Source organism: Passer domesticus, chromosome Z (genome assembly GCF_036417665.1).
Source record: "Passer domesticus isolate bPasDom1 chromosome Z, bPasDom1.hap1, whole genome shotgun sequence".
Taxonomy (NCBI): domain Eukaryota; kingdom Metazoa; phylum Chordata; class Aves; order Passeriformes; family Passeridae; genus Passer; species Passer domesticus.
In genome coordinates, this window is record NC_087512.1 from 14,429,766 (window position 1) to 14,440,081 (window position 10,316).

At 54.4% G+C, this 10,316-nt stretch overlaps 2 protein-coding genes across 2 annotated transcripts; both read right to left on the bottom strand.

Moving 5' to 3' along the window:
• Window positions 1–374: 374 nt before the first annotated feature.
• LOC135290772 (uncharacterized) lies at window positions 375–3,040 on the bottom strand. The gene is made up of 4 exons (XM_064404711.1): window positions 2,673–3,040; window positions 1,886–2,011; window positions 1,372–1,522; window positions 375–1,231 (listed from the first exon to the last, which is right to left on the bottom strand). Exons 1-4 carry the CDS (start codon window positions 2,761–2,763, stop codon window positions 868–870), a joined length of 732 nt encoding a protein of 243 aa, XP_064260781.1. The 5' UTR covers window positions 2,764–3,040; the 3' UTR covers window positions 375–867.
• Window positions 3,041–7,438: 4,398 nt separating this feature from the next.
• On the bottom strand, window positions 7,439–10,009 carry LOC135290873 (uncharacterized). The gene is made up of 4 exons (XM_064404878.1): window positions 9,642–10,009; window positions 8,855–8,980; window positions 8,341–8,491; window positions 7,439–8,200 (listed from the first exon to the last, which is right to left on the bottom strand). The coding sequence occupies exons 1-4, from the start codon at window positions 9,730–9,732 to the stop codon at window positions 7,837–7,839; spliced, it is 732 nt and encodes a 243-aa protein (XP_064260948.1). The 5' UTR covers window positions 9,733–10,009; the 3' UTR covers window positions 7,439–7,836.
• Window positions 10,010–10,316: the final 307 nt, after the last annotated feature.

Sequence of the window (10,316 nt, forward strand, 5' to 3'; positions counted from 1 at the left end):
GATGCTCCTCTCTTGAAGCTCTTCAGGGAGGGACTGCCACCACCTAAGTCACCACCTCGCGTCTCCTTGATGTGCTCGCTGCTGGACAGCCATCCCTCGCAGAACATCTTTCCCTTTCTGCCCAGACCTTCCTGATTCAGGGCAGCATCCCAAAAGAGCTCCCAGAGAAGCTTCTGCATGTCACTGCTAGCCAGCGTGTCCCCATGCTGGTGCAGGAAAGCTTTGTGAACGGCCACTGCTGGCAAAGCAGGCTGAGGTGGCACAAGCAGCTCCTGCACTGCAGTGCAAGTTTCTCAGAGCTCCTGTCACAGCCCCAGCCCTGCTCCCAGCTCTGTGCATTCTACCCCAACAGAAACAGCCACACCAGGCAAGAATTTACTGCTTTTGGAAACATATTTATTTATCAATATCAAGAAAACAATCATTATCTGCTAATACCAAGTATCACGATCACTAAATGTACCACTATCACTAAAACAATCACCATCCTCTAATATTAACTATCACTATCGCTAATACAATCGCTGTCCTCTAATATCAAATAACGCTATCATTAAAACAATCACTATCCTCTACTATTAACTATCACTATCATTAAAACAACCACCACCCTCTAATATCAAGTATCCCTACCATCACTACCACTATCACTATGTATCACTATCACTATCACTAATACAATTACCCTCCTCTAATATCAAGTAACGCTATCATTAAAACAATCACTATCTTCTAATATTAACTAACGCTATCATTAAAACAACCACCACCCTCTCATATCAACTGTCCCTACCACTATCACTTAAAGAATCACTAGCACTATCACTATTTATGTCTATCACTATCACTAATCATCTCTCACTATCACTAATCATCCTCCTCTAACAGATAATAGTCCTGCTGGTATTGGTAGGAGGGGCAAGAGGATGCTGTGGGCTGAGGTGACTCCAGGGAAATCCAGTGGTCCCGTGAAGAGGCGTTGTCAGCCAGAGCACAGAAGGAGCAGGTGGGCAGAGGTGACGGGTCTGCGCCCATGTTCTTGTAGAGCTGGGCGAGCTCTGCTGCAAAGAGCTCAGGAAACAGGCGGCAGCTGTCCCTGAAGCCCTTGCCTTGGGCTCTCTCGCCGCTTGCCGCTCCTTCTCCTGACTCTGCTTCACCTCTAGGCTGACCACAGCTTTCCCAGGAAGAGTGCCAGTCCTGTCCTCTTGCCTCTTTGTCCTCCTGGCTCCTCCTGTAGAAACAGATTTCCAAGAAGACTCCTCACAGATAGGAATTTGGAGCACAGGTTCCTCAGAGCCCTGCGAGGAGCCGCCTGGGCGCTCCTGCATGCTGCAAAGACTTCCTTGCCAATGGCAGCAATTAATAACTGACCTGTCTCTCTTCAGCAGCTGATGCATGACTAGATACACAGACACTGCCCCAAGCAGAAGCAAAGCTGAGGCTGCTACTGTCCCTACTAGGATGTAGTACTTGCCGGTGTCACGGTGTCCAGCAGTCTGGGCTTTTTGCCCACCGGATGACCCTGGCAGGAGAAGAGACAATGCAAGAGTCAGCGTTTGTGCTCTGCACTAGGCATAACCCCACAGCGTGCTTCAGATGCCCAAGGACTGGCACTGCTAGTGAATCAGAACTGACATCTGATGTTGTCTTCAGAGATGGGTTCCTCTGCCTCTGGTGTCTTAGCATCAGGGACCAAGAGGGATCCCATCAAGCTCTCATGCACAAGAGCCCAGTGTGTGCCAGGGAGCAGCACTGCCCCATCTACTCCTCCGGGCTGCAGCCCCAGGCTGCGTGCTGGGCACCTGCAATTCACCCATGGAGAGCACTGCAGGGATACAGCAGAAATGCTGCTCTTTGCCCAAGACAGCATCTAGCAAGCACTCACCTGAATATTGCTCAGGCTCAGCAAGTGTGCTGGTGTCCTCTATTGGTTCTCTTTTTTCATGCGAGCCTGGCACACTGTCACTTTCTTCCACAGCTAAGGTCTCCGGCACAGTCTCAGAATCTGTCTCTTCAGAGAAAAAAAAACCAAACATTGCACACATTAACCAGAAGCCACTGCCCCTCAGCACAAGCACGGTACCATGGCCTGGGCACTCCGGCAAGCGGCACTGACGAGGCCGCTGTCCCCCCCAAGACAGGAGGAATGGACAGCTGGATTTTCTGCAGTGCAACAAGAAGTGCAGACCCAAACCAGCCAAGACTTAATCAACCAAATGACCCACAGAAGGAGTACCTTCACGTTCCCCCTCACCCTTGGACTCCAGCTTCAGCCCATTCCTGAGCCTGAGCTTTGCAAGGGGCAGCCAAGGCTTGCTCTGATGTTGTTGCTGCCTCCATGCTGTGCTGAGCGTGTGCCGAACCCAAATTCAGCACTGGCCTTTGCCCAACATCTGGATGCCAATGTCTGCACATGCAGAGCAGCCCTGGCCAGGAATGCTACAACTGCAGCAGCAGCTGGAGAAGGCCCTGGCAATCATCTGGAAGCACAGCTGCCAGCAGAGGCTGTGCTGGACCATCTCTAGGGCTCCCTGCAGGAGCTGTGAAATGGAGTGGGCCTGCAGCAAGACTCTGACAGAGTGCTTCTGGCTGTCCAGGATACAGCACGTGCCTACAGGAAGCAAAAGCTCAGCTTCCCAGCTGCCAGGGTTAACAGAGTGGGATATACTAACCAGATGGGGCTTTATCCAAGGCTGCCAGGAGCTCCTCTGGAACAGCCGGCAATCCTTCAGGGAACTCTTCAGGAACCTTGTCATCGTTCATCCCTACTGTTAGATTTACAAAAGCACGTTAACCTATGACGGTATTTTTCTCGTGAATAAAATAGGGAAAAGGGACGCTCCTTTTTGTGAAGGCAGGACAGACTGACTACTCACGCTTGAGGTACCAGCTCGGAGTCAGCACGGTATCTGCCCCTCGCTCAGGGCCTGAAAGAGCACTCTCTGTCTCCACAACTACAACCAAACACCCACAAGAAGTTACCATCACGTGCACTGCCCTGATGGGCACACCTCAAGGCCTGGATGTGGAAGGCACTGAATAGGGCACGCTCAGGTAGCTCTGCATCCTCACAGCTGCAGGGGGGTCTGGCTGCCCTTGGGACACTGAGCTGGCAGCTCCCACATGAAGGGAAAAGCCGTGGCGTGCCCACATGATCTGTGTGCGGGTCAGCCCTGGAGCCGGCCCACAAGGCTGGACAACCAGAGCGGAGGGACGGACAGCCACTGCTGAGTGATGGAGAACTGGTGCTGAGCTTCCGGGCCTGACCCGACCCTCCCTACATCCTTGCTCCTTAGGAAGCTCTATCCATGCTGCAGCCTAAAGCAGCTCCAGCCCCTCACACCTCCCATGGAGCCTTTGCCCCTCTGCCTGCCCCGTGCTGCCTTCCTGGCTCAGCCATCCCTGCTCCCGGCCCTGCTGCTGCCAACCAGGGTGGTGTGCTGGCCCCTGCCTGCCTACCTGCTCCCTGCCCAGCTGATGGAGCACTCTGGGCATTCTGGGCTGGCAGGGCCACGAGAAAGAGCAGCAGGAGGTAGCGGCTCAGGACCATCATCCCCCCTGCTAGCAACACTCTGCTGCTGCTGCTGCTGCTGCTGCAGTGTTGTCCAGAGTGAGCACTGAAGAGCACAGTGGGGCTCTGGAACCTGACATCAAACAGAGCTCTGTGACCTCATACCAAAGTGATGGCTGTGAAGGCCCCAACGTACGCCCACGTTGCCTGTGAATTCCTGCACCTCCCCTCTATTGAATTTCCTTATTCTGCACAGGAATGGAAGGAGCCAAATGGAGAAGGGCTGGAGTATTTTGGAGGCAGCGTTGTGCATGGGAATGCAGAGGCACTCACGTCTTATTCCTCAGAAATTCCCTATAAGAAGACCTGGATGAAGGCTGCTGTAAAAAGCCCAAAGTCAAGAGTGTTTCTTTGGTAGTATTTTTGTCTGAAAGAATTGTGGCAAAAACCTGCTTTTCCCATGACTTCAGCTACAGTTTCATGACCTTTGATGGCAGCACTGCTTCCATCCTCCACTGTCACGCAAACATGGCTGTGCAGTGCTCACGCATCTCCCCCGTCAGCCTGGTTTACTCCCTTTTCAACTTCCAATGCTACTTAAAGCTCTCTCAAGGAGCCCTGCTAACTCTGGAGCCAAGAGCCTTTCTCCCTTTCAGGCAGATGTAGCCCATGTGCCACCATCAGGCCTGCTGTCCTGTACACTAACCCACGCTCAAACTCCCACACTGCTGCTGGGAACACCAGGCTGCCGCCTCTTCACCTCTAGAGCCTCCCTGGGTCTGGCTCACTGCACGTGGCGGAAGAAAATACCACATGCGGCCCAGATCCCTCAAGCAGTCATCCAGAGCCCCTCAGCTCCCTCTGGCTTGTCCTCGGACACCATCAGGCACTGCCACGGGACACACACAAATGTCTTGGTTGCTGCAGATATCAGTTAACACTGCTGGCCTTTTAGCCAAGCAGCTCTTCTGGCAAATAAATATGCATGACTTCTGTGTGCCAGGCAACCTACGCTCAGAAGCTCTTGGACAGCCTTCTAGAGCACCTTTGGTACAGTTGTCCCTGAAGCACCACTTAACCCCCAGGTGTTTCCAGCTGCAAGCAAAGAGGCACTGACAGATTTCCACCCCTCGGGTCTCTCTCCAAGGCTCGTAAGAGTCCTATGCAGCTGACAAGCTGCAGAAACTCAGCCCATGGCATCCTCTGGAATCAAGCACACATCACTGCCCACCGTCAAGGCAGCGGAACAAAATGAGCAGAGGGCCAGAGCAGGCTGGATGGTGTCTTAGTGACACCTCCTTCCTACGTAGGACCCAGGCAGGCTGCCCAGCTGCCTCGGCCTTGGCTCTGAGCGCCATCTCGGACCCTCCATTCCTGCCCGAGGGGAGGCACCGATGAACACGGCCCTCCTGTGTTCCTTAGGCGGCTGCATGCCCAGGCTCTCCCTTACCGCGCTCCGCGCCATTGTGCTGCTCGGCGGCTCGTCACCAGCTGTGGCACCAGTGTCCCCAGAGCTCCTGCAGTGCTGCTGCTGAAGCCGCCCGCGGCGTGTGGGCCGGCAGGGCGGCTACGCCGCCCGCAGCCCGCGGCCTCCGCGTCCCCTGCTGCCGCCATTGCGCACGGGGCCCTGAGGGGCGGGCACGGGGCTGCGGGGCTGTGCCGGCCCCGCTTGCCGGGCCTCAGCCCCAGCTGCTGCCACTGGCTCGCAGCGACCACTGCAGCAGGAAAGCACCTCTGGATTTACTGGAGTGCATACAAAAACTGCCCCTGGGCACTTCTCCTTGTGTGTTGCTCTAGCCACTTGCCAGTCCCTTGCTTGCCCGCTATAGCCCTGTTCCTTTGCCACTCACTCTCTATTTTGTGGTCCCTCAAAGCTTCTTCAAGAGTCTCCATCCTGCTCCAGCCCAGACTGCGCTCTCTCCTGCTCCCTCCTGCTCATTCTGCGTCTCTTCCTCTGTCCCTGCTGCCCCTTCCCGCAGCTCCGCTCCCGTTCCCTGGCCCTCTTTTGCTCCCGTTGTCTCTCCGTTCTGCTTCCTGCCCCTGTCTCTTCCGTCTCTATTTCTCGGCTCCGCTCCCTGGGCCATACTCGCTTCAGGCTCCCAGGCGAACCGGCCCGGCAGCCGCTCTCTGCAGCCGGGACACGGCGGGGAGCTCTCCTGCAGCGCCACGACAGCGGCCAATCGGGCCCGGCTCTGGCGCCTCGGCCCTCGCGCCGGAGCGGGGCCGCTCAGAGGCAGCGGCAGCAGCTGGAGCTGTGGCCCGGGAAGCGGGGCCGGCACAGCCCCACAGCCCCGGGCCCGCCCCTGCCGGCCCCAGGGGCAGAGAGCAGGGATGAGGTGGCAAACCAAGGCACTGGCGACTGGACAGAGCAACGCACAAGGCAAATGCCAGGCACGGTTTTTGCCGGACCCCATTGAATCCAGAGGTGTTTTCCTGCTGCAGTGGCATGTCAGCTCCCTCAGAAGCAGCCGAGGCATTTCAGAAAGTGTACTGCAGAGCATGACCATGCATATGTGCCACAGCTCTCAGTTGTGCATCTGGAAGGCTGCAGGTGTGGGTGTCTATATGACAAGAGCTTGTGAGGCTTGGTTCAAGGGTTGAGGCACAGCTCTCTTCTGAACAGAGCCTTGGGCTGCCCTCTCAGGAGGTGGCTATCTCAGAGCTGCTGGTATCTCAGAGAGGCCCATGAGAGAGGGCGCAGAGGCGCAGCCGGAGCTGCTGTGGAGAGCAGAGGAGAGGAACAAGGGTGAGGAGCTTAGTGGTTCCTCTTCATCACTTCAAAGGGAAGAGCATTGTCTTGGGACAGTCTTTACCGCCCGAGCAAGAAGTAGAAGGACACCCCCATAAGCCCGTTGTCCAGAGATGCCTTCAAGCATCTCTCTGGCAATTGCTGCCGGCAATATCCTCCCCGCACACTGCAGGCAACAGTTAGCCTCAGCAGCAGCTGTGCTGCGTTTCTTGGACAGCAGCTTTGCTGCACTCACACCTCCAGCTTTGGCTGCAGATGGCCCAGCTGGAGCAGGCATGGGCAAAGGCCTGCAGGACCACCGTCAGTCGGACTCGTGAGCCCAGGACAGCAGTTCCCTGGCATGCTGGTTTCTTGCAGTGCCTCGCTTGCTTCATCTGAGACAGGCACTCCGTCACTTCTTTCCACCTGCAAGGCCTTCCTACATTCCATCACTTGAGAAATCGAGCAGGATATACCCCAGTCTATACTGCCTGAGTCTTAATCTCCCTGAACTAAAAGTTAAGTCAAGTCCAAAAACAGGAATAAAGGAGCCTGCAACTGCCACACTCGCTCAAGCAAAAGATCACATCAAAGTTCTCTGTTGTATTCCAGCTCTGGGCTTTTTTCCCATACTGCTTGCGACAAGACTGTAACTTTTATTATAATTGTAGTCGCTGTTATCCATCTAATTTTTAAGAAGGCTCCTGTGATTGATAGGACATTCCTTCCCCTCTCACACAGCCCGGCTCCAGCTTTCCGCTCCTTGATGCTCCTCTCTTGAAGCTCTTCAGGGAGGGACTGCCACCTCCTAAGTCACCACCTTGCGTCTCCTTGATGTGCTCGCTACTAGACAGCCATCCCTCGCAGAACATCTTTCCCACTCTGCCCAGACCTTCTTGATTCAGGGCAGCATCCCAAATGAGCTCCCAGAGAAGTTTCTGCATGTCACTGCTAGCCAGCGTGTCCCCATGCTGGTGCAGGAAAGCTTTGTGAACGGCCACTGCTAGCAAAGCAGGCTGAGGTGGCACAAGCAGCTCCTGCACTGCAGTGCAAGTTTCTCAGAGCTCCTGTCACAGCCCCAGCCCTGCTCCCAGCTCTGTGCATTCTACCCCAACAGAAACAGCCACACCAGGCAAGAATTTACTGCTTTTGGAAACATATTTATTTATCAATATCAAGAAAACAATCATTATCTGCTAATACCAAGTATCACAATCACTAAATGTACCACTATCACTAAAACAATCACCATCCTCTAATATTAACTATCACTATCGCTAATACAATCGCTGTCCTCTAATATCAAATAACGCTATCATTAAAACAATCACTATCCTCTACTATTAACTATCACTATCATTAAAACAACCACCACCCTCTAATATCAAGTAGCCCTACCATCACTACCACTATCACTATGTATCACTATCACTATCACTATCACTAATACAATTACCCTCCTCTAATATCAAGTAACGCTATCATTAAAACAACCACCACCCTCTCATATCAACTGTCCCTACCACTATCACTTAAAGAATCACTAGCACTATCACTATTTATGTCTATCACTATCACTAATCATCTCTCACTATCACTAATCATCCTCCTCTAACAGATAATAGTCCTGCTGGTATTGGTAGGAGGGGCAAGAGGATGCTGTGGGCTGAGGTGACTCCAGGGAAATCCAGTGGTCCCGTGAAGAGGCGTTGTCAGCCAGAGCACAGAAGGAGCAGGTGGGCAGAGGTGACGGGTCTGCGCCCATGTTCTTGTAGAGCTGGGCGAGCTCTGCTGCAAAGAGCTCAGGAAACAGGCGGCAGCTGTCCCTGAAGCCCTTGCCTTGGGCTCTCTCGCCGCTTGCCGCTCCTTCTCCTGACTCTGCTTCACCTCTAGGCTGACCACAGCTTTCCCAGGAAGAGTGCCAGTCCTGTCCTCTTGCCTCTTTGTCCTCCTGGCTCCTCCTGTAGAAACAGATTTCCAAGAAGACTCCTCACAGATAGGAATTTGGAGCACAGGTTCCTCAGAGCCCTGCGAGGAGCCGCCTGGGCGCTCCTGCATGCTGCAAAGACTTCCTTGCCAATGGCAGCAATTAATAACTGACCTGTCTCTCTTCAGCAGCTGATGCATGACTAGATACACAGACACTGCCCCAAGCAGAAGCAAAGCTGAGGCTGCTACTGTCCCTACTAGGATGTAGTACTTGCCGGTGTCACGGTGTCCAGCAGTCTGGGCTTTTTGCCCACCGGATGACCCTGGCAGGAGAAGAGACAATGCAAGAGTCAGCGTTTGTGCTCTGCACTAGGCATAACCCCACAGCGTGCTTCAGATGCCCAAGGACTGGCACTGCTAGTGAATCAGAACTGACATCTGATGTTGTCTTCAGAGATGGGTTCCTCTGCCTCTGGTGTCTTAGCATCAGGGACCAAGAGGGATCCCATCAAGCTCTCATGCACAAGAGCCCAGTGTGTGCCAGGGAGCAGCACTGCCCCATCTACTCCTCCGGGCTGCAGCCCCAGGCTGCGTGCTGGGCACCTGCAATTCACCCATGGAGAGCACTGCAGGGATACAGCAGAAATGCTGCTCTTTGCCCAAGACAGCATCTAGCAAGCACTCACCTGAATATTGCTCAGGCTCAGCAAGTGTGCTGGTGTCCTCTATTGGTTCTCTTTTTTCATGCGAGCCTGGCACACTGTCACTTTCTTCCACAGCTAAGGTCTCCGGCACAGTCTCAGAATCTGTCTCTTCAGAGAAAAAAAAACCAAACATTGCACACATTAACCAGAAGCCACTGCCCCTCAGCACAAGCACGGTACCATGGCCTGGGCACTCCGGCAAGCGGCACTGACGAGGCCGCTGTCCCCCCCAAGACAGGAGGAATGGACAGCTGGATTTTCTGCAGTGCAACAAGAAGTGCAGACCCAAACCAGCCAAGACTTAATCAACCAAATGACCCACAGAAGGAGTACCTTCACGTTCCCCCTCACCCTTGGACTCCAGCTTCAGCCCATTCCTGAGCCTGAGCTTTGCAAGGGGCAGCCAAGGCTTGCTCTGATGTTGTTGCTGCCTCCATGCTGTGCTGAGCGTGTGCCGAACCCAAATTCAGCACTGGCCTTTGCCCAACATCTGGATGCCAATGTCTGCACATGCAGAGCAGCCCTGGCCAGGAATGCTACAACTGCAGCAGCAGCTGGAGAAGGCCCTGGCAATCATCTGGAAGCACAGCTGCCAGCAGAGGCTGTGCTGGACCATCTCTAGGGCTCCCTGCAGGAGCTGTGAAATGGAGTGGGCCTGCAGCAAGACTCTGACAGAGTGCTTCTGGCTGTCCAGGATACAGCACGTGCCTACAGGAAGCAAAAGCTCAGCTTCCCAGCTGCCAGGGTTAACAGAGTGGGATATACTAACCAGATGGGGCTTTATCCAAGGCTGCCAGGAGCTCCTCTGGAACAGCCGGCAATCCTTCAGGGAACTCTTCAGGAACCTTGTCATCGTTCATCCCTACTGTTAGATTTACAAAAGCACGTTAACCTATGACGGTATTTTTCTCGTGAATAAAATAGGGAAAAGGGACGCTCCTTTTTGTGAAGGCAGGACAGACTGACTACTCACGCTTGAGGTACCAGCTCGGAGTCAGCACGGTATCTGCCCCTCGCTCAGGGCCTGAAAGAGCACTCTCTGTCTCCACAACTACAACCAAACACCCACAAGAAGTTACCATCACGTGCACTGCCCTGATGGGCACACCTCAAGGCCTGGATGTGGAAGGCACTGAATAGGGCACGCTCAGGTAGCTCTGCATCCTCACAGCTGCAGGGGGGTCTGGCTGCCCTTGGGACACTGAGCTGGCAGCTCCCACATGAAGGGAAAAGCCGTGGCGTGCCCACATGATCTGTGTGCGGGTCAGCCCTGGAGCCGGCCCACAAGGCTGGACAACCAGAGCGGAGGGACGGACAGCCACTGCTGAGTGATGGAGAACTGGTGCTGAGCTTCCGGGCCTGACCCGACCCTCCCTACATCCTTGCTCCTTAGGAAGCTCTATCCATGCTGCAGCCTAAAGCAGCTCCAGCCCCTCACACCTCC

Bases quoted from the DNA above. Each gene is read 5' to 3' on its own strand.
- LOC135290772 (XM_064404711.1), bottom strand. From the start codon at position 2,763: ATGAACGATGACAAGGTTCCTGAAGAGTTCCCTGAAGGATTGCCGGCT. The intron at 1,523-1,885 runs GTGAGTGCTTGC...TTCTCCTGCCAG, and splicing joins TGAGCCTGAGCAATATTCAG to GGTCATCCGGTGGGCAAAAA. The intron at 1,232-1,371 runs GTCAGTTATTAA...CTGTTTCTACAG, and splicing joins CAGCTGCTGAAGAGAGACAG to GAGGAGCCAGGAGGACAAAG.
- LOC135290873 (XM_064404878.1), bottom strand. From the start codon at position 9,732: ATGAACGATGACAAGGTTCCTGAAGAGTTCCCTGAAGGATTGCCGGCT. The intron at 8,492-8,854 runs GTGAGTGCTTGC...TTCTCCTGCCAG, and splicing joins TGAGCCTGAGCAATATTCAG to GGTCATCCGGTGGGCAAAAA. The intron at 8,201-8,340 runs GTCAGTTATTAA...CTGTTTCTACAG, and splicing joins CAGCTGCTGAAGAGAGACAG to GAGGAGCCAGGAGGACAAAG.